The 22,266-nt window shown below is 39.1% G+C and overlaps 2 protein-coding genes and 1 long non-coding RNA gene across 10 annotated transcripts in view; 2 read left to right on the top strand and 1 right to left on the bottom strand.

Annotated features, from left to right (window-relative positions):
• Positions 1-7,944, top strand: part of LOC132794952 (protein pangolin, isoforms A/H/I/S) — a 51,040-nt gene extending 43,096 nt beyond the window's left edge. The window contains exons 5-16 of one of the 3 annotated variants that reach the window (XR_009633392.1): positions 2,025-2,301; positions 2,358-2,757; positions 2,810-2,912; positions 2,980-5,676; positions 5,827-5,979; positions 6,063-6,100; positions 6,163-6,228; positions 6,334-6,377; positions 6,441-6,797; positions 6,872-7,108; positions 7,256-7,292; positions 7,358-7,494. Coding sequence is in view for 1 of the 3 variants with exons in the window: in XM_060805286.1 (XP_060661269.1) it covers positions 2,045-2,096 (52 nt within the window). In the remaining 2 variants the exon portion in view is untranslated. Of the gene's footprint in view, positions 1-2,024; positions 2,302-2,357; positions 2,758-2,809; positions 2,913-2,979; positions 5,677-5,826; positions 5,980-6,062; positions 6,101-6,162; positions 6,229-6,333; positions 6,378-6,440; positions 6,798-6,871; positions 7,109-7,255; positions 7,293-7,357; positions 7,552-7,638 lie in introns of those variants that run through there. The other 2 variants (XR_009633393.1, XM_060805286.1) reach the window with 2 other exon arrangements.
• LOC132794955 (uncharacterized) lies at positions 3,818-4,705 on the bottom strand. Its single transcript, XM_060805293.1, has 3 exons — positions 4,545-4,705; positions 4,356-4,483; positions 3,818-4,295 (listed from the first exon to the last, which is right to left on the bottom strand). Exons 1-3 carry the CDS (start codon positions 4,703-4,705, stop codon positions 3,934-3,936), a joined length of 651 nt encoding a protein of 216 aa, XP_060661276.1. The 3' UTR covers positions 3,818-3,933.
• A 3,106-nt stretch (positions 7,945-11,050) lies between the features above and the next one.
• On the top strand, positions 11,051-19,326 carry LOC132794902 (uncharacterized). Of its 6 annotated transcripts, XR_009633361.1 has the most exons (9): positions 11,051-11,128; positions 11,185-11,309; positions 11,453-11,486; positions 11,572-11,602; positions 13,078-13,320; positions 13,393-13,442; positions 17,314-17,458; positions 17,522-18,553; positions 18,615-19,326. It is a non-coding gene; the product is annotated as an uncharacterized LOC132794902 (long non-coding RNA). The 6 variants fall into 6 exon arrangements; XR_009633360.1 differs by having other exon boundaries at positions 17,522-19,325; XR_009633362.1 differs by lacking the exon at positions 11,185-11,309 and having other exon boundaries at positions 11,077-11,128; positions 17,522-19,325.
• The last annotated feature ends 2,940 nt before the right edge of the window (positions 19,327-22,266 follow it).

The following is a 22,266-nucleotide window of genomic DNA, read 5'->3' as shown; positions in this document are numbered from 1 at the left end:
AAATTGAAATGAATATAAAGCACAAATTTTCAATGATTTTAAATATACAAAGGGGAGATTGATCCGACAGCCGGCACAAGACAAAAGTTTTATTGGGTGCTGACCTGACCAACTTACACAATACTTATGACTAAGGGAAATTAAACAAGAGTGCATGGCATAGAACCATTAACGGTTAACGGCCAGGTACATTGTTTAGAATAAGTTTAGATACAGTTTTAAATTCCTTGGTGTGGAGAATTGAATTGCTTAAGTTTCGCTTAGAATTAAGGGTGTTCTAATTTTAGATATGTGTTGAGGAAGTTTTTTTTTAGAGTGATATTTTTATAGTAATTAGTAATTTTACAATAGTTATGGCTTAATGTTTAGGGACAAGCAGTGAAAGTAGAGATGCGTAGCAAAAACAGATTTGTTTTTAATTAATTTAATTTAATTATATTTATTTACATTTTCTTTCTTTTCCTTTCCCTTTCTGATACGTTCGTTCCATGTAAAAACCCATAAGAAAAAAGTCGGTTTTTCTACGTTCGCGAGCTACGTAGAAATAGCGAATGCACTTTTTGGGTAATTACGCGATATCTTATCGATATGACAACGAAAAAGAGCTCACCACTAAACAAACAGCTGACATTAAAGTGCGCCAAGGTATGAAAATAGAAAAATAAAATTTTATTTTGCTTTTTAAAGCAAATCTTTTTTGGAGTGGAGTGGAGTGGCATCCACGAGGCTTTGTTGTTCGAGTTATGGGAGGAGAAATGTAGAGTATTTTTTGGCCAATCCACGAAGGTGCTCCACAAGGATGCCAAACTCCACCCTATTAAATTGAAAATTATCTTCAAAAAAAATTCGCTGTTTCCAGAAATATCGCGCTCCCAAAAACACCCATGCCGTTGCTAAAAAGTAAATGTATTTATGTAAATATTACATTGCTGCCAGCAATTCTACTTACATAGGCCCAAACTTCCTACACTTTGTTAAAATCCTCATCAAAATCTTGCAATTTACTCGTGTTTACATTTAAACAGCAGAGCGGACATATTGAGAAATTTACCGTTGCCCATATTTTTCGGTTCGTGCCAATGGAAACCCCAAAACGGGACTTTGAAAAACTTAAAAAATAACTGAGTGCAGTGGAAATAGCCTATTAGTGGCAGTTGGAATTATGTGCGTCAAGATAGCTCCGCAACTTTAGCGTCACATATAAACTTTTTATTTTCGTCTTTTTACGTGATATTTAATCTTAAAATAAAAAAGTTTAAATGCAAAACAATAGAAAATTAAATTATCTTTCTATTAAATCCATGTTCGTCAAATTGCATGCAGTATTTATGCACTAAAATCGTGAATGAAAAATTGGGGTTGCAACATTTTTGCCAATATCTCGGCTTTGACGAGTAGTCTACCAAATCGGCTTATGACAAGTTATAGAGTATTGTTTTATAAATATACCCTAAAAAAATCACAAATTTATTCTAGGTTGTTTTTGAGATATTTCAGGAAAAGTACGATAACCTCAGCTCCAGCCCCATACAAAATGAGCACAAAAAATCAATGTTGCCGATTTCAGACGCCCCGCCAGTCAGAAGCAACTGATGGTGATCTTTATTGTTCTATTATTCCTATAGCAACTTTAACAATATTTAGGCCTTAGGGATAATGTTTACAGGTACATGTTGCCTGCTGGAATTGACTTTACGTTAACATTTAGTTTATGCTAGATAAATGTTGTCCGTTACGTTGCTAGGGTTAAGGAATAATGTTCCTAAGCAAGTTTTAGTTTTAGAGTAATTGCTGTTTCTTATAGGCTAGGTTTAGGTACAATTGGATCTTATGAAGCTACAGTTTTGATTTAAATATTGGACACGAGTATCAAATTTAGATTAGGCGTTAAGGTGGGTTTAATTAGACTTAGTAATTTATAATTAATCTAAATTTAGTGTTACAATTTTATTACTGTTATTTTTCTCTCTTTTTTATTTTTATATTTATGTACATGTTTAATAGCCTATTTTCACCTCACTCAGTTTTTCTACGTTTTTTAAAGTCCCGTTTCGGGGTTTCCATCTGCACGAACCGAAAAATATGGGCAACGGTAAATTTCTCAATATGGCCGCTCTGAAATATCAGCTGTTCAAATGTAAACACGAGTTGGCGAACAATTCAAAAATCAGCACGCGGATTTTAAAATGGAATTTTCTTAAATTGCAAGATTTTGATGTGGATTTTGACGAAATGGTTGATAAATTAACCGAGTATAGGCCTTTGCCACTATTAAAGAAATCGCCATCAGTTTGGGCCTATGTAAGTAGAATTGATGGCAGCAATGTAATATTTACATAAATATTTTTATTTTTTAGGAACGGCATGGGTGTTTTTGGGAGCGCGATGTTCCTGGAAGCAGCGAATCGTTTTTTATAGAACATTTCCGAATGAATAGGGAGGAGTTTGGCATCCTTGTAGAGCGCCTTTGTGGATTGGCCAAAAAAGACACAGAATTTCGAAGGGCCATTCCTCTTGATAAGCGGATTGCAATCGCATTATACACTTTGGGATCGTCTGCGGAGTATCGGACAGTGGGCACGTTGTTTGGTGTGTCTACAGCAATGGTCTGCAAAATATTCTTAGAATTTTGCCATGAGACATGTAGAGTTCTGTCAACCGACTACCTCCCGCATAAGTTCCTCACGCAATCCAAATTGGAGGAATGTGTCAAAGGCTTCGAAGAATTAGGCTTCCCACAGTGCTTAGGCGCGATTGGTGAGTATAATTATAGTTTTCATGGAATTTTATTAAAGAAAGAATTTTTTAGATGGCTGTCATATTGAAATTCATCCACGTGCAGCAGATGCAGCTGACTATTTCAATTACAAAGGCTGGTACTCAACTATATTGTTTGCAATGGTTGATGCTCGGTAAATATGCAATTATTGTGTGATACTAATTTTTGCATTTGTATATTCATGTTAAATGTAATTTAAGATACAGATTTCTTTATATAAACGTTGGAGGCCCAGGACGCTGTCATGACTCCCAAATTTTTGAGCGAAGTAGGCTACGTCAATTATTGGATGAGTCGACACTATTAAAGAATAACTCGCGCAATATTTCGGGAGTTGATGTGCCTGTTGTGATGATTGGTGATTCGGCTTTTAAATTTTCCACTCAAGTGATGAAGCCATATGCTTTTTCAAATACTGAAAATGAATCTATGAAGGCTTTTTTATTATACTTTGGCCAAATCACGCAGGGTGGTCGAAAATGCTTTCGGCCATTTAAAAGCACGATTTCGGCGAGTTGGAAAAGGCCTCGATAACCATATCAATAAAACGGCTGTTGTTATTACAGCGTGTTGCATCTTGCATAATTTCACGAAACGTGAAAACATCGATATGCCGGAAATTTTGGAACCTAGTCCCGAAGAACCACATCAGCCTGAAGACGACTACGAAACAATTGATTTCGATAGCGACGCTGAACTAATTCGTTCAGCAATTTCATCATACATTATAAACAATAAATAACTGAAATATAAAGAATTTGTATGTAACGCATTTATTTCAAATTTTTAGTATTTCAGTATAGTATTTACAAAAGCATATTTAACAAAATAATATTAACATAATCATAATAACAACATAAAAGTATTTAACAAAATAATAATATAAAATTATTTAACAAAATATTTACAAAATAATAATAGTGCTTCACACAAACAAAAATTGCCGCACTTCATTACTAGTAATTTCAAAAAGTCAAAAAATGTAATTTTCAATATTAATCTATTCACTCTGTTAAATAGAGCTTTTTTCCTCTCCACTGCTACGACAAATCGCTCCATTAATTGATTTCGAACGTTGATACCGCGCTCCAGAATATCGGTCCGCCTGTTTGCGTCCTCGACCATCAGACGCTCGAACTCACTCATTGGTCGGCCTATTCGTCTTTTTTTGCAGGCGGCCCAGCATGTGTAGCTGAACCGTGTGACTCGAATGATTTATATTCGGGTGATTCTAACATCATTCTTTTTTGACTTGATGAAGGTAGTAATGTGCCAGATGAGCTTTCTTCAAATATTACGCTATTTGCGTTGGTCGGTGCTTCAAGCACAATATTTTGCGGTAGTGGCTGACTTAGCACAGTACTACCTTCATCATCAACTCCAAAAAGGATGATGTTAGAATCACCCGAATATAAATCATTCGAGTCACACGGTTCAGCTAGCACAGGACTGGACTGCCTGCGCCGACGATTTGAAATAGACGACATGAATCTATCCCACTTCCCTTCATCGGGATCTAAAAATAACAATTTAAGACTTACTATTGATGGTTGAGGGCTTTGAAATCATAGCTTACCCAAGCTATCGAGGATGCATTCTCCAAAATTGATCGACTTCACCGCTGACAAGATTCTGTGGACCTTGGCAAAATGTTGCAACTGCGATGGCGCACCGCCAGTTGGACCTCGCTTCTTAATTTCATTTCTTTTTTATAAATATACATCCGTTATTACTCAACTCAATAAATATGATTTATACAACTTACTTATATTTTTTGGTCACATTGTCTATCTTGGTCCTTACATCCTTCCACTCTACATTGAAGCCTGCCGCCAATAACTTCTCACACATACGTTTGAATATGTGCGTGTTTTTTTGGGCAGACCTCAATGCCGTCAAATTCTCCTCCCACAACTCGAACAACATAGCCTCGTGGATGCCACTCCACGATATTGACGGCTTGCGAGTTTTTTTCTCATCTAAAATATAAAAAATTTGCTTTAAAAAGCAAAATAAAATTTTTATTTTCTATTTTCATACCTTGGCGCACTTTAATGTCAGCTGTTTTGTTAGTGTGAGCTCTTTTTCGTTGTCATATCGATCAAAATATCGCATAATTACCCAAAAAGTGCGTTCGCTATTTCTACGTAGCTCGCGAACGTAGAAAAACCGACTTTTTTTTCTTATGGGTTTTTACATGGGGCGAACGTAACATTCGGCCTGAACGTAAAAAAACTAAAGAAAACCGTGCGGTGGAAATAGGCTATAAATGTTGTCCGCTACGTTGCTAGGGATAAGAAACAATGTTCCTAAACAATATAGTATTAGAGTAATTGATGCTTCTTATAAGCTCGGTTTAGGTACAATTGGATCCTATATAGCTACAATTTAGATTTAAGTATTGGACAGATCAGATTTAGATTAGGCATTAAAGTGTGTTTGACTAGACTTAGTAATACATAATTAATCTAAATTTTGTTTTACAAGTTTTATTATTATTTTTTTTTCTCTCTTTTTTTTATTTTTATATTTATGTACATGTTTAATATGTCTTACATTTTCAGTTCTAATAAAAATATTGCAACTCTGCCGCTAACTTTTGTCAGTGTAATTAATTCAGTGGGCAATTTGACAGTTAAATAGTATGGTAAACGAGACTGCATGTGTAGTCAGTGTTAGGGCGGGGGGATATAATTTAATTTGATTAGTTTAAATTTGCGCGTTAAAGTGTGCCGAAGTTAAATAGTGTAAAGTTGTTTTATTATGTTGGTGGTATGGGAGAATAAAAGTGTGATACATTTGATTTTAGTTTATTTAATTGGCAGTTGGCACTAGTCCCTGTAACAAATATTATTTTGTGGCTGTGGTAGTCTGTTTCCACGGCAGCGTCAGTGGAAGTAAGCTATGAAGTACGCGCGTTAAAGTAATCGATAGAGAAGTTTAAAATTTTTTAATTGGCGGATGTCACTGGAGCCTGTAGTAAAAATGATTTTGTGGCTGTTTTGTGTAGTGTATTTTTATTTTAAATTTATTTTATTTATTTTTAGAAATTAGTGGAATAGCCTGTTTTCACTGCAATGGCAGTGAAAAAAGCTAAAAGATACGCTTGCTGTTGTGCTGTGTAGTTATCGATAAGAATTGGAGGTTGGCACATGGAGCAAAATTGATGAAAAATGTAATCAAAGGCACAGAGTAAGTAGGTGAGATTTTCAACCTCGTTTAATTGTTAATATTGTAATTTATTAGTTAATTTTATCTGTTTTTTCCTTTTTTGTTTTGCAAGAAGTGAGCAGTGTGAGTGCGAGTGAGGCAGGGCAAGAGGTAGGAAACGAGAATTTTTAATAAGTTAATACGTGTTTTTAAATCTATTTATGAATGGACAGGCACATGGGCCCATTGGTTAGGCGACTCGGGGGGTCGGAAGAGCATGCAACGAGCGCAGGCTCAGGGTAAGTCGAAGTCATTTTTGAGTTAATTAAATTGATGATGTAAAGATTACTATTATTATTGTATTATGTTGTTTTTATTTGTTCATTGAGTTCTTTATTTTGCAGATGGTGTGTTCGAAGTTCGAACAGTTGACCCGAGGAGGAGTTAGGTAAGTACAAGTGTATTATTGTATTGTATAGCAAGCTATTTAATCTATTTATTCGTTTTGCAGATTATATGCTGTATAACGAGACAATGATTGGACTGCACTGTCACATACGCATAGACATCTGCATGAGACCACTCACAACATACGTCTCATTGAATACATTCGAATGGAATTGAATGGAATGAGTGGAATGCAAGAAATGAATCGACATTGTATCAGTATGAGTTCGCGTTTTGCTTACTTGCTTGGGACGTTGAACGAAATGAAAGAGAACGAATGAAGCGAAAAGGGAAATGACAAATTTGGCACTGCGTAGTGTATTCGAGTAATTCGAGTTGTTACGTGCATTCTTTTTTCTGAGGCCTGCAGTTCAAAGACGCATTCATGGACACCTTATTAATAAAAGAAGCGGACGAATCTGTATGTATTTGTAGTCCGCATTATTTTTAATTTTCTTTTTAGTTTAATGTTGTTGTTTTAATTTATATTTACAGTTTAATTTTATTTACAGTTGCAACTTGAATCGTTCGAATTCAGCGTCTCAGTTTTCTGAGTTCTCACTTCATTCAATTCGTTTCTCTTTCTCTATTCTTTGTGCGACTGAGTCGTACGTAAGCGAGTCAACTCACTCACTTCAGTTTGGCTTTGCTTTCAAATTCACTCAACTCATTTTGAGCATTGTGCATTTGAATGTGATTTTTTGCCACTCATGCAGATGTCTAATACGCAAGGTATGTAGTAGAATTTTTTGTTTATGTTTAAACATGTTTTAATTGCAGTGTCGCAGTGATTTGGAAATTTTATAAATTGAAGTTTAGATATTAATATTAATATTGTATTGTGTTCTTTGTTTATTCATTGTGTTCTTTTATTTGCAGGTGGTATGTTGGAGCGGTAGGCCAGAGAAGGCGTAGGGTAAGTACGAGAGTATTGTAGTTATATGGCAAGTTAGTTAATGTATTTATTTATTCGTTTTGCAGATATCATGCTGAGTAAACGAGCAGTGAGTGGACAAAACGCTATAATAATTGGCGGCCGGCGTGTGGGCTTGTCAATGCAACTGATTGAAAGCACTTGTAAATTATTTAAGTAAATAAATGAGAAGAATGACTAGAAATTGATAAATTGTGACCATTCAGTGAACGAGGGAGCGTGCAGTAAGTGCAGACACAGGGTAAGTGAATGAGTTTTTTTTTTTTAGCCTTTTAATTATTAATTTTAAATACATTAGATTTTAATATATTGTTCTTATGTTTTGCAGGTAGTCGAAACAGCGGTTCTGTAAAGGCGTAGGGAATTGGTTTTTTGCTTTCAGGTGTAAGTGCAGTATGCAGTAGCAATTCTGTACGGGATCCAAGCAGACACACCACTCCACCACACCACCCGCCCCAGCCCAGCACTGAAGGATATTCAAAATATAGGCTAGAGTTCCAGTGGGCTATGTTTAGTTTGTTGAAAGGGGCACAGTTGCGGTTAGGTTTATGAATATTAGCGACTGGTTTGTTTCTATTTATAATATTGTTAGTGGATGTATTAAACATTAAAGTCTATGTCATTGGCACGAGTAGTATTATTGTTTAATTTGTGGGGCTGCCGTGTTTTTCACGTATAAGTGTCATGAGAACAGTATAAACAGTCTTTGATAATTTGTTCACCTTTTCCTCCAGAAGCGTCGATATCTCGACCGATCTTTGGAGGGCCAGAAGTAGTTCGCCGTTTGAGACTTCGTATGGCTGCTTGCTGCTTTGTTGCTGTGGGGATCTCCTTTGGGTCTGCTCATCTGCCAGTTGACGTCGATGCTGATACTGCTGATGCTGCTGTAGTTCAAAGGGCTGTTGAGTTTTATTGGCTGGTAGTATCTTCACGTTACTGATTGTGTTTTTTTGCAGGTGGTGCTGAACTGGCTGCTGATGCCTGTTGAGCCGACCAGGTGCAGGAGACAGGGGCGCGGTCTCGAGCACAGGGCTGCGGAGAACCTGACTGTACGATGGCCTGTCGTTGGCTGCTGGAGCCGACGCAGTAGCTTGCATCGAACTTGTTGGCTGACCCCCTGGGGCTGGAGGCGAAGGCTCCGAAGGTTATGGAGGTTGTGCGTTTTGGCGTGGTGCATCTGACGGGAGATGAGCAATTTGTTCCTGGTGTCCTTGTACGATGGGCAGCCTTTGTAGCTGCTGATGTGGTTGCCCTTACAGTTAGCACACTTGGAGGCTTCGTCCCTTCTCTTCTGGCATGTGGTAGTAGTTTTTGGTATGACCAAAAACTTGCCATCGGTGGCATTGAGCAGGATCATTTGACTTTGCCTGCCTTTCAACTTTTACAAGCTGGAGACCCAGATCTTGAAGCTGCAGGATCTTTAAGTGGGACCCATCTGATTTGGGCTCGATTTCAACTTCAAACAAGTTATATGGCTGATTTGTGAACTTGTTCAGTCAGTGTTTGGGAATCTCTTCTTGCTTACATTATAGATTTTGCTGCTTCGCTTTTAAATGCTGGTCTTTTTATTAACTTAAACAGGTCATCGCTGGAGTCAAGTTCGACGCGTTTGCGCTTGGATGGTGTCTGTTTGCGTTGCTTCTGCTGTCTAAGAGCCAGTCCTCAATCAAAGGGATGACTTAAGTTGGTAGTTTGGGAGCCACTGGTTCCGTCACTTGCATGTTTGCAATGGTATGCATTAAGCTGCGCTTCGTAGGGTTGTTAGGTTGTGTTGGTGTATGTGTAGGGGGGCGTTAGTATACGCACAGTATACTAACTTTGTCGCTATCGATATCAATCGATCGCGACCACACTGTCAGCTGTTTTGAGTGGTCACTCCTGCCATCATCTGGCATCAACAGTGTATGTGCTGGTAATGGCGCGAGATTTGGCGTCTGTTTTTGTAGTTGTCGATTGGAAGTGGCTGCGTGATGGTTGTTTTTGTTATTATCTAGCTTAATGTTGCCAACTGGAGCCGCCATGTTGGTTAGTTTTTGTTGTTGCTTTTCTGTGTTGGCTGTCTGGTTGGTTGTATTTGTATGTTGCGGAGAAGTTGGCAATATTGGCCATGTTGGTTATGTTTTGTTGCTGGACTGATTGAGCGTTGGCGTCAGGTTGTTGTTGGTGTTGAATGTGTATGCCTTTAATGATGGCACTTGTCGTTGTGTTGGATTTGGGTGGGAGATTTTCCGGTGTTTGACCCTGGTTTCTGGAGGATTTCTCTGAGTGGGACGGTTTGGTTTGGTGAGAGTACTTCTAAGAAGTATTCGTCGTCAGAGCTGGGCACATCCATGTCAGGATAGGAGTGGATCAGCGGACGGGAGGTGCCGTCGGAGTCATATAAAGAGACTACACTCACGTTGGACGACATTAGGTCAAGGTTCACTGTATTGAGGGAGTTTTTCACTTTTGAAGACACTGCTTTTTTTTATATTTTATTTGGTGAAACTGAGCATTTCTTCTTTTTTTTTGATGGTAATGTCCCGCCAGTCAGAATCAACTGATGGTGATCTTTATTGTTCTATTACTCTTATAGCAACTTTAACAATTTGTTAGCCTTAGGGATAATGTTTACAGGTACATGTTGCCTGCTGGAATTGACTTTACGTTAATATTTTGTGTAAGCTAGATAAATGTTGTCCGTTACGTTGCTAGGGTTAAGGAACAATGTTCCTAAACAAATATAGTTTTAGAGTAATTGCTGCTTCTTATAAGCTAGGTTTAGGTACAATTGGATCTTATAAAGCTACAGTTTTTTCCAGACGCTAATGTCCCGCCAGTCAGCAATGACTGATGGTGATCTTTATTGTACTCTTACTCTTATCGCAATTTTTACAATATTTGGCCTTACGGATATTGTTTACAGGTATATGTTGCCTGAGGGGATTGGCTTAACTTTTATATTAATTTAAGCTAGATAAATGGTATCCGTTACATTACTTAAGGTTTAGGAACAAATGTTCCTAAGCGATTGTAGTTTTTCAGTCATGAGTATTGGCTGTTTTTTTTTAAGCTAGGTTTAGGTACAATTGGTTCTTAGGAAAATACAGTTTTAGTTAAAGTATTGATCATATGTTACAGTTTTAGTTTTAGCGTTAGGGTGGGTTTAATTTAGATTATTTTAGTGATACATTAGAACTTATATTTATTGTTTAATTTTATTAAAAATTTTTGTTTATATGTGCATGTTGCAACTCTGCCGCTATCAGTAAATTGGTAACGCTAAAATTAACGTTTGTCGGTGTGTTTAATTCAGTGGCTTGGTTTAATAGGTAATAGCCTATTTCCACTGCACCCAAAACCTCGTTTTTCTTTCGTTTTTTACCGTTCAGGCCGAATGTTAGAGCGGCCATATTGAGAAATTTACCGTTGCCCATATTTTTCGGTTCGTGCCAATGGAAACCCCAAAACGGGACTTTGAAAAACCTAAAAACTGAGTGCAGTGGAAATATCTTGGCGCACTTAAATGTCAGCTGTTTGTTTAGTGGTGAACGGAAAAAAACCTAAGAAAACCGAGGTTTTGGGTGCAGTGGAAATAGGCTATAACATTCGACCTGAACGGAAAAAGACAGAAGAAAACCGAGGTTTTGGGTGCAGTGGAAATAGGCTATAACATTCGACCTGAACGGAAAAAAACCGAAGAAAACCGAGGTTTTGGGTGCAGTGGAAATAGGCTATTAATTTCACATTGAGTAAAATGATGTCAGTATTATAGGAACAAACAAGGCGGAAGGAATTAATTAATTTTTAATTTATTTGATTGGTGGTTGGAGCCTGTGGTAAATATTAATTTAGTGGCTGATTAATTTAATAAAATGCATGAAACAATCGATAGGCAGTATGTGTTGTCAGTATATTCTTTGAAGAGGAGAGGAGACTGGCGAAAAATAGTTTGTTTTTCTTTAAAGTAGCACTGCTTTTATTGGCAAATGGCTCGTGGATTTTAAATTTAAGTAAAAGGTAAGTAGCAGGGATTCTCGACCTAGTAAATTGTTAATATTGGATTTTAATTTATTATTATTATTATTATTATTTGTATTTTATTTTTTTATTTATTTTTTCTTTTTATAAGCATGTTTTAATTGAGTTAATTTGTATTTCAGGTGGACAGTATGAATTGGAACATGGGCCCACAGGGTAAGTGAAAAGGAATTGAGTTTACAAGATTTTAATTATTAGTTAAGATTTATTAGATACTAATAATTGTTCTTTCATTTTATAGGTGGTGTGTTGGAAAAGCGGTTCCAAAAAAGGTGTGGCGTATTTGTTTTTACAGGTGTAAGGGCACTGTGCAGTAGCAATTCCGTACAGGATTCAATCAAGGCACACCGATCCCCGCTGCCTCATCCATGCACTGGAGAATATTCAATACATGGGCAGGACAGTCGGGAAACAGTGCCCCGCAAAGCGCTGTTAAGATTGGCGATTGGCAGGTTTTTTTTCTTGTGAAGGATTATTAATTGACAGGTATGTGGAGCACAGATAGAAGCTGTTGGCTTTGATGCTTTAATCATCGTCTAGCAATTGTGTTAGTTGCAACTCAATTTTGTGAAGGCTATCGTATATGAGTCTATTGTCGGAAGTCTCTTTGTTTAAGATGTGTTTTGTAGCTTCACTGTGTTTAGTCTTCGTATTGTGTGAGTGCTCGGTGAGTTTAGAGTCTCTGCCAGTAGGGTTAAAGTGCGGTGTTAAATTACTAGGTTGTGTTGAGTTGCTGGGTGTTACATGTGTTACATGTGATAGAGTTATCATTGGTAATGTATGTTGTAATCTGAGTGGTAGTTTGCTTATTAGGTAGTTGTCTAGTGATAGAAAAGTTTACCGTCTCGGTTTGAATTAACGAGCGTTCTTTAGAGTTTGTCAGTGTGGGTAGAGTAGTTGTTAGAGATTGGAAGTTGTGAGTTTTATTAATGGCTGTTGATAAATTATTTCGGCTCTCGAAGGGCCAGGTGGTTAATCTTTCTGCACGTGAGTTGTTTGTGTCTTTAGTGACTGATGACGGTGTGCTGTTATCTTTGTTTAGTGGTGTAATTATATTTTTAGTTGGATTTTTAATTGTGTGTAGGTAAGGCTGATGTCAGAGTGCGCGCGAGAAGCGATGCGAGAAGCGATGAGCAAAGCGAGAAGATGTCAGAGTGAGAGCTTTGTGAGAAGCGAGTTACATTGTTATTTTGTAAGGTTTGAAAATAAACGGTAATTAAATCACAGAATGCAAGAAAACAATCGTACGCTCTGAGAGAGTTGAAGCGATAAAGCAGGTTGCAAACTGCTCTCTCGCTTTGCTCTCGCTTTCTCGCTTGAACTCGCAACTCGCTTCGCTCTCACTCTGACATCTTTCGAGCGATTGCATATGAAAAGGGTTGCAGTGGTTTATCGCTCGTTCTCGCCCAATATTATCGCATCGCTTCTCGCTCGCACTCTGACATCAGCCTTAGAGTTGTGTGAGTGTTCTGAGAGTTGGTATGCATTATTAGCATGTAGTGCGTTAGCTAAGCAGTTATGACTTGTGTTTTGTAGTAGGTTGTGTGTATCATGAATTGAGTTGGTTGCATGTGTTGCATTGTGTGCTATTTTTTGTTCTTTGGGTGTTTGATTAAGAATGGTTTCGGTTGTAATGTTTGGCTTTGATGTGTCAGTATTTGATCTCTTTTTACGCTTGAAGTGGTTAATTAATATCTCGCACATGCTACTAGGCGGCTCATTATTTTTTCTTTTGCTTTTTTTGCAGTGGCAGCTAACTCGGATTCTCTTTTTTGAGATGCTTCTTGCTCCAGACCGAGCAGGGTGTGCAGTAAGGGTGATTGAGCCGAGATGGCTTGAGCTCGGAGCAGCTTGAATACTTGGGTCTTGCCAGGCGACAAGGGATATAAGGATCAGAGAGAAGCAGTCTGCAGTATGGATTCGGATGGCAAGTCAATGAGGAGAAGAACCTGTGGCTTGAATCATAAAATGTTTGGTCAACTGTTTTGAGGTTGGATTTGTCGTATAGTGTAACATTTTTTGTGTAGCTTTGAGTGATATTCTAATTATTCTTTTTTTGCAGGGATTAGATTCTTTTAAGCTGGATGTCGGATACCAATGAGCCCCAGACTGGTAAGGCATATTGCCACTGAGGGTATATTAATTGTTTTATAATGACTGCCTTGCAGTTATTTTTTAGTCTGCTTTGAGGACCTATTTGCCAGGGTAGTTTTTTATTTATTGATTTTAGTTTGGAGGTTAAGTTAGTGACATGATGAATGAGTGTTAGTCTTTTATCCAGTTGTACGCCTAAGTATTGATGTCAGCTTTTATTGGTTATTGTTTGTCCATTGATTGTGAGAGGGTTTGGTCTTAGGTTAGGTAAGATGCACCTAGTCTTTAGTGTATATATGTATGTAGAACGTGGGCTGTTTTGTTAACGTTTAGGTTAATTAATACACCATTTTTTTGCCCATATTCTTAATTGTCTTTTTTTATTTAGTAATGCGCGCGCTTGGCGTGGCTTTATTGTTTGTCGCTCTGCGCGGGGCAGTGTTTGATACAATTATACAATTCAATTAGGTAGATTAAGCTAAGTTAAACTAATAAATCAAACTGCAAACTGTCGAGCGGCGCACGTCCGCTTGCCTCGACACTCTCAATCACCTGTTGGCAATGGCCATTGCACAGGGGCCTAGGTACTGTAAAGCATAGGGATGTGCTTTACAGCTACCTTGTTGCTAGATTTTGTGACTTGAGTGGAGAGAGAGAGTTGCCGTTAGTCCAACGTCGCCCCATCAAGAATTCTATTCGCCAATTCCTTCTTGTCACGTCTCCTCTTTTAATGAAAAGAGGCCGAGGTGCGAGCAACTCGCACGAACCGTACTGACAGGTTATAGCAGGAGTACTCCAGGTGATGACTGTATGTTTCAATAGATCGCAAACTGCAACAGTCTGCCAGCTTGCCATAGGACCATATAAATATAATAAAAAAAGACCGCCATTGTTGGGTGGTGGTGTTGGTTGAGACAGATGGCGCTTACATGGTGTTGACGCAGGTCCAGCCTAGACCAGGGGTGGTTACAGGTATGTGTATGGTCCAAATTGTGTATGTGTGATGACGTCAGGTGGATCCGTAGTGCCAGCTGATGGTGGTGCGGGGGCCACAGTGCAGTTCTACACGCCTGCGTGCAGGAGTAGAATGGCGTTGCAAATTGTCCATCAGCGTATTATTTCCGGTAAGGGGAGTATTGGCTGCAAGCAGAGTGTCCATCGATGTGATGGATTGTGGGCTGCATAGGATGTAGGACAGCAGACAGTGGTCGACATGTTCAAAGGCTGTTCGCTATGCTGTCCGAATTCGCAATTGTATGCATATTCGTGTGCGACTGTTGCTTGCTGGTATTGGTGCTTGTGTTGGCAGCTTGTGTTACACATCCAAGCACAAATTTGTGCTTGTCGGGTGCTGGTCAGTTCGCAGTAGTGTGTGTGCGTTCAGTTCGTCTGTGTTCGTTTTTGCTTTTATTGCTGCTGCGGCCTAGTTGTGACGGAGTGGCGGGGAAATATGCACAGTTAAGTTCTCTTTTCTTGCATATTTCCTGATTTTTGATGCCCGATGGTGTGCGTGGGTGCCGTTTTTTTTTTGTATCAGCGTTAAAATTTTTAGAAGTTTCTGCTGCTGTTGCTATGCCAGAAAAGTGGGGTTTTTGTGCTGGCGATCCTTTTATGGGCATTCGCTGCGGAAAGCGGCAGTGCATGCTTGTAGAGCAGATGTAGTAAGTGGTATATGTATGTGGGTTTACCTTATTGGCCGTCGTCAGTGTCTTAACTGGTTTGGAGGGGTGCGTCTTTTGGGTAATCTTTGGTTTTGGAGGCTCATCATCCCTCGACTTGATTGTGTCTTCTTGAAGTGGAGTCATCTTGTTCTTGGCGGGGCGTGGTTTAGGTGGCAGAAGTTGCTTGTTGACTTCGTTGTCTGTGGTTCCCGATTCGCCATCGCTTGGAAAGATGTAGCACAGGTCATGGCTGCATTCGGATCCTGTCGAAGGAGGAGATCCATTGAAGAAATCATGCTCTTCGCGTTTTGCATAAATATGTACTTTCCCTTCAGCACGCAGACTGAAGGTTTACTTTATTGTTTCCTTTTTATATTACATTTTGAGCAACTTCTATAAATTATTTGAACTTTTAACATTTGGCGGGCAAACTTTAACAGTAAGCACTAACTATACAATATATAGATGCTTCATCCCATACAAATTTTTGTATCATTAAAAACTGAACTACGGCGACCCCAGTCGGGTCGTGCGCTGCGATTCTAACACCAGAGCCTCTTCGGCTCATTCGAAAATTCGAAGTTCTAACGCAGCGCGCAGCGTTGAGTTCAGTCGCAAATCAAATGCGGAGCGATGAGCACGGGTGTATTTCGTTCTTAAAATGTAAAAAAAAAATTTTAAAGTTCAAACTTTTTTAAATAGAGTTTTAAAAAGTGTTTGCAAAAAGGAATTTGTAAATCATCAAAAATCAATGCGCGATTAGATTTTACTTCTGTCAGTAAACTTGAAAGGGAATGAAAAAATTTAAATCGCATTAAAAAAAAAACAAAATATGCATATACATATGCATGTGCAAGTGCCATTTAACTGCAAACATATAGAACGCAAGCAATTGTTGTTGTCTTCATCTCCAAGACTTTCGTCGCGGCAAAACAAAATTGTCGTGCGTTAGCTGCTTGTCAGTGAGGCAACTGCACGTTGCAAAACTTCATATGCATACACATACTAATATAGGCGAGCATGTATGTAGATACATACACGCATACATAGAAACGAAAGCAGAGCGCAACGAAATACATCCGTGCTCATCGCTCCGCATTTGATTTGCGACTGAACTCAACGCTGCGCGCTGCGTTAGAACCAGTGTTGCCAGAATTTCATGAGCTGAAATAGCTAAATTGATAGAAAAAATATGCTAGAAATAACTCAAAAAAAAATATGAAACTGCTAAAAAAAATTGCTAATGTTTGTGTGTTACTTTTAAATGGTTTTTATTAAAATAAAACAGAAATTCGGTCTATATCGATGGTGTCCTCAACCGAATCTTTATATTTATCTGATTCAGATATCATTTTTAAATATTTTGTTGGCAATGTGTAGTTATAACAACACATTCCACTTCTTTTGAGTCCATATCTGTAAATGAACATTCATTTTATTAGTGTAAATCTTAGAATTGTAGTTATCAATGTAGCCTACCTTATGGCTAAAATAGCATTTAGAGTTTTCAAATGCCGTCCATTCCTCACTTTTGTTTTAACAAGGTGCAGCCAAGTGCGACTTGATGTCATGCAGCTTCGCGCCTTCGTTGTATCTGTCACATCTTAGCGTATTCAATCCTTAAACTCTTCATTCTGCAACCACGCGTCGTGAAAATGTTGTTTATAGATAACTTTCGACATTATCTAACTTGTCTTTTAAATATTTTCACCAGTATTTCGCTTAACAGATTCTTCACCGTTTCAAAATTTCACAATTTGTATCTAGCTCATGAGTGAACGAACTAAGTTCGCACATGAACTATAAACGGAATCGATACTGCAAATTTTTTGAGTGAACCACAAAATACATCCTATCGATAGAAGCGCTATCGGTATTATTTAAAAAGTGCCAAAAGTAGCCGAATCTAAAAAAAAATGCTAGAATTCTAGCTAATAGCATTTCACAAAATCTTATAGCTTTGCAGTTTCAAAATAGCTAGATCTAGCAATAAAATAGCTAATATGGCAACACTGGTTAGAACTTCGAATTTTCGAATGAGCCGAAGAGGCTCTGGTGTTCGAACTTCGAATCGCAGCGCACGACCCGACTGGGGTCGCCATAATTCAGTTTTTAATGATACAAAAATTTGTATGGTATGAAGCATCTATGTATTGTATGGTTAGTGATAATACGCTTATACAATTTTTATGTTACATAAAATTTAAAGAAATGTTTTTTGTTTTTAGCTCGTTCCCTTAGTGGTAACGCTAAGTGGAGAAGCCAATTAAATGGTAACGCTAAATAAATGGCAACGCTTAGTATACTAGAATATACTGGAGTGAACATGGAATTATTTAGTTACCAATTCTGGTCACACTACGTTTGGAAAAGGTAAACAATGCAACGCTTATACAAATTTTCAATTATAAAAATTAAAATAAATGTTTTTTACAGCTCTTTCTCATCATGGCGATGAGCTGTCTCTTGCAGCTGTCGCGCTCGTCTCATCCAGGGTCTGCACCGAATTGGAGCGTCGTCTGTGTTGAGTGTACAATGCGAGCATGTTGCACTTACCCGTTGGTGGTTATGTGAAGCAGCGAGTCGTCTGCCCCCAGGGCAGTGTTGCCATTTTAGCTTAGCTATTTTGAAACTGCAAAAGCTATAAGATTTTGTGAAATGCTATTAGCTAGAAATCTAGCATTTTTTTCAAAGCTTCGGCTACTTTTGGCACTTTTTAAAAAGTTCCGATAGCTCTTTTACCGATAGGATGTATTTTGAGGTTTACTCACAAAAATTTGCATTATAGTGTGATTCTGTTTATAGTTCATGTGCGAACTTAGTTCGTTCACTCATTAGCTAAATACAAATTGTGAAATTGTAAAATCTGTGAAGCAGTGCTGCTAGTGTAGCAATTTAGTTGCTTTAGTTAATTTGCAACTTTTAAACTTAAAAATGCTATTAGCTACAAATTTAGCAACTTTTTATTTCTCTTTTGGCAATTTGAGCTATTTTACTTAAATCCTTTTTATTATGTATTCCTTTTGTCATTTACTGCAAAAATTGCGATTAACAGTTTGCAATGAAATCGGGGCTTGTATTTAACCATGTGGTTCGATTATATGAGCTACTTGAGTTCACTGTAATATTTGTTAATCCTGTTTTTTTTTTTTTAATTTCAAGATTTTATTCTTAAATGAATTAAAAATGTACAAACTTGATGAATAATGCCATTTAAAATATTTAGCAATTTTGTTGGCTATTTTTTGTATAATTTTAGCAATTTTTAGCAATTTTTTTTCTGAAATCCAGCAATTTTTGCTCCAGAGAGTCTGGCAACAGGGTTTGTTGCTGCGTGTAGTGGTGTGTGTGCATTTGCATCTTGGGTGTAAGCTGTATTTATTAACGTTATCGTTCTATGAAAGTGGGCTGAGCACTGCGTCACATGTGCTTCGTGGGGGCAGTGTAATAGCGTCAGTTTTGTGTGTGGTTTGTAATGGAGGCGTTCAATTGTTGAGTGAAATTTTAATTTGTCTGCTTTTTATTCCAGAGTAAATCGCGCAGTTAATTGCCGATGGCCTTTTTCTTTCAAACGGGAAGTGTGATTCTCCATCTGTAGCCAAGATGTCAGACCATCTAATTACGGGCGGGCAATAAGTAGGCGCAATTACAATGATATCGTTTTTATTGTTATTCGCAGGCACGGTTGCCATTTTTGGTACAAATGTACCAAAATTGGTACATTTTTTATGCGTTGGTACATTGGATCACTTTTTTTTCATATCGACTAGCACTGGAAAATATAGCATACAGTCGATTTGCGATGTTTTGTGTCAGCCAAATTTCTAAGCGAAGAAGAACTTTCCATAGTACCTCTAAGAAAACCTTTGAAAATTTATACAATGGTGATCCTGATGATATAATATCCCGACGTAACCAACTAGTTGCAGAGTTGCAACTCCGACTTTCTTTTAAGCAGGGAAAAGAAATAAGATATTCGTAAATTTTGGACAGACATTGAAAGTAAAAAACGGCGTTGACGAACCGCTGTTCAGGAGCTTAATAAAATCCATAAACAATTTGATGTCGTTGCCACACAGCTCTGCTGCAGCAGAGCGAAAGTTTTTTGAAATTTCGTTAATGAAAACTAAATTACCAAATAAATTAGAATTTAAAACACTAAATAACTTAATGTATTGCAAGAAATTGATTGATTGTAAATACATTCACTATGTTTGGTCTACAAAAGACTGTTCATTATTAAAAATTAACTAAGTTTAAAATTTGATTTATTATTATTCAAGTAAAAGTTGTGTTTTTGTTATCTTTATGTTTGAAAAGTATAATTGATTAAATAAAAGTTCTGTTTTTGTGTGTAAATATTATACTAAAAAAATGAAATATGAAATAATAAAAAATAATTTAAAAAAACGTTAACAAAATATACTATTAAAAAATACCAAAAAAAAATTGTGGTACATTTTTTTAAAATTGGTACATTTTTGCAAAATTTTGGTACACTAAATTTTTTTTGGAATGGCAACCGTGTTCGCAGATAACAGGGCAATCGGAGCTGGCTGGAGAAACGTTTCGTTGATTGGCTGGAGTGCTGAGTGTTGGACATCTTTTTTTTTTATTTTTGGTATGCACCACGGTAGGAAAATCTTTTGAAAGATCCCTTCTACTCCAGTAGAAGGGTATGTGCGATTCTTACGCACTAAAAACCTCCGCCTGCTCCTCTGTCCTTTGTGTCGGCTCACCGGGACGTGTCAATAATGGTAGTACTTCGGTGAGCAGGATAAGTGCTCCTATGCACTCCTTCTATTGCAACGCTGTTTGCGGTTCCTCGGTTGTCTTTAGTCGCATTTTATGACAAGCTGACTGGGCTGGGGTGGTATTCTTTCCCGCCGACCTCACGGGCATCAGGCGCATTTTTATTGTCTGCCTCCTCGGTTTGTCATTTCGTCGGCACGGACTCGTCTCATTATCTTAATAATAGTGGCCGCCTTCCAGGAGTCTGTATCCGCCATCAAGTCTTAATCAGTTCCCTCGGTCTCATTTGGGTGCCTGTCATTCTAGTCAGTTTCTCTCGCTCGTCTGAGAATCTGTGGCACTTGCAGAGTACGTGTTCTGCAGTCTCCACCTCGTCCTCGCAGTACACGCATTGGGGGCTATCGACGTGTTTGAACCTCGCTAGATATCCACGGAAGCAGCCGTGTTTCGTAAGAAACTGTACTAGGTGGTAGTCCAGTTCCTTTTGCTTACATCTAATCCAGGCTGCGACGTCCGGGATTAGATGTTGTGTCCAGCGTCCCTTTTGTGAATCTTGCCATCTGGTCTGCCAGTCCACCAACAGTCGTTCATTGGCGCTAGTTCTACTGACCCCTTCGCGCATTGCCGCCGGAGCCTTGATCTCCAAATCGATGGGCGGAATGCAAGCGAGTACAAGTGCCGCATCTTCGGATATGGTCCTGAACCCTCTGATGAGTCTTAGGGCCATTGTCCGGTATACTGCTCGTGCCTCTTTGAGATAGGATGTTCTCTCCGTTACGCTCTTCCAGATTGGAGCTGCGTATAACAGTGTCGCCTTCGCTACTGATACCAGTAGTCTCCTCGCCGGCATCTTGGGACCACCCGTATTCGGCATTAGCCTAGTCAGAACCGTGGTTGCCATAGACGCTTTCCTGCTGGCATATTTCATATGCTCGCTAAAGCTAAGCCTATGGTCGATTAGGACTCCCAGGTATTTTAATGAGTTTGCCGACTCCAAGTGGACCCCGTCTACTGTTATCTGCAGCTTCTCAACCGCTTTCCTACTGCTTAGCAGTACCACCTCCGTCTTTTGTGCTGCAATTTTGAGACCTACGCTCTTAAGCCATCCTGTAGCTGCCCTTATGGTGTCATTACAGCTTGTTTGCAATTCAGGGAGCGTTTTTGCAACTGCAGTGATTGCCACGTCGTCTGCGAAGCAGTGTAGCTTTGTGTCTCTTGGTTTTGTTATTTTAATTATCCCATTGTACATTATGTTCCACAGGATCGGGCCAAGGACCGACCCTTGAGGAACGCCTGCTGTAACTTCGTAGCTTTTGGGACCGTCTTTCGTATCGTACCAAAGTACCCGGTCTCTAAAATAACTACCGATCACCGCCTTTAGATACTCAGGGATACCGATCTTAGTCATGCCACTGAGTATGCTGGCCCATGTTGCTGTATTGAAGGCATTTTTAACGTCAGCGCAGTACTTTTTGGCCCCTCCCAGCCATCTTTCCCCCGCTAACGCCTTTGAGGCTATCTCACGGACCTCTTCCAGTGCATCAAGTGTACTCCTCCCTCTCCGGAAGCCGTATTGCTGATGCGCCAGCCCGCGTGCTCCCTCTGTGTACGTTTCCAAGCGGCAGTACAGGATGCGTTCAAAAAGCTTCCCCACTATGTCCAGTAAGCACAGTGGGCGATATCCGCCAACAGTATTGGTCGAGGCTCCTTTCCCTTTCGGGATGAGTACTAGTCTTTGGTTCTTCCAGCGTGTAGGGAACATTCCCTCAGGAATGCATTGTTGGAATGTATTGTAAAAGATCTCGGGCTTGGCCTCAGCTATGGCTTTAATCACCCCTCCTGGTATTCCGTCCAGTCCAGGGGCCTTGGAGGGCTTGATCCTCTTAGCGGCCGAGACTACTTCCTCCGGTGTTATCCTCATGACCTGCTCACCAGTCGTTATCTGTGCTGGTTGCCAGAGGGTGGTCTGCATCGGGAATAGCTCCTCGACAATTCTGACCCTAATTGTCCTTTCCCTCCTGTTGCTTTGATCCTTTTATAGACTATCTTGTACGCCATTCCCCACGGGTCCTCGTCTATGCTTGTGAGTAATTCCTTAAACGCTCCTGCCTTAGCTTTTGCTATTTCTTTTTGTAGTGCAGCTCGGGCTAGTTTGTACTGCTCGATCAGCTGTGGATGGTTGTCGTGCCCTCTCGCCCGCTGCGCCCTTCTTCTCGCTGAGTGGCATTCTGTCCTCATATTTCCCAGGGTGTCACACCACCAGTATACCGGGGGTTTATTCTTGCGGCTGTTTTTCCTTCGCGGCATTGTTGCATCACATGTTTTTTCCAGTAGCAAGTTCAGATTCGCCAGCATAGGGTCCGCTTGGCCTACTGGATTCTCCAGATCGTCAATAATGTATTTAAGCATTGCATTATCAATTCTTTTCG

The sequence above is a fragment of the Drosophila nasuta genome, chromosome 4 (assembly GCF_023558535.2).
Source record: "Drosophila nasuta strain 15112-1781.00 chromosome 4, ASM2355853v1, whole genome shotgun sequence".
Taxonomy (NCBI): Eukaryota; Metazoa; Arthropoda; class Insecta; order Diptera; family Drosophilidae; genus Drosophila; species Drosophila nasuta.
Note: the sequence above shows the minus strand (reverse complement) of the source record. Positions and strands in the feature narration are given on the sequence as shown.

Bases quoted from the DNA above. Each gene is read 5' to 3' on its own strand.
- LOC132794955 (XM_060805293.1), bottom strand. From the start codon at position 4,705: ATGTTGTTCGAGTTGTGGGAGGAGAATTTGACGGCATTGAGGTCTGCC. The intron at 4,484-4,544 runs GTAAGTTGTATA...TTTATAAAAAAG, and splicing joins AATGTGACCAAAAAATATAA to AAATGAAATTAAGAAGCGAG. The intron at 4,296-4,355 runs GTAAGCTATGAT...TGTTATTTTTAG, and splicing joins ATGCATCCTCGATAGCTTGG to ATCCCGATGAAGGGAAGTGG.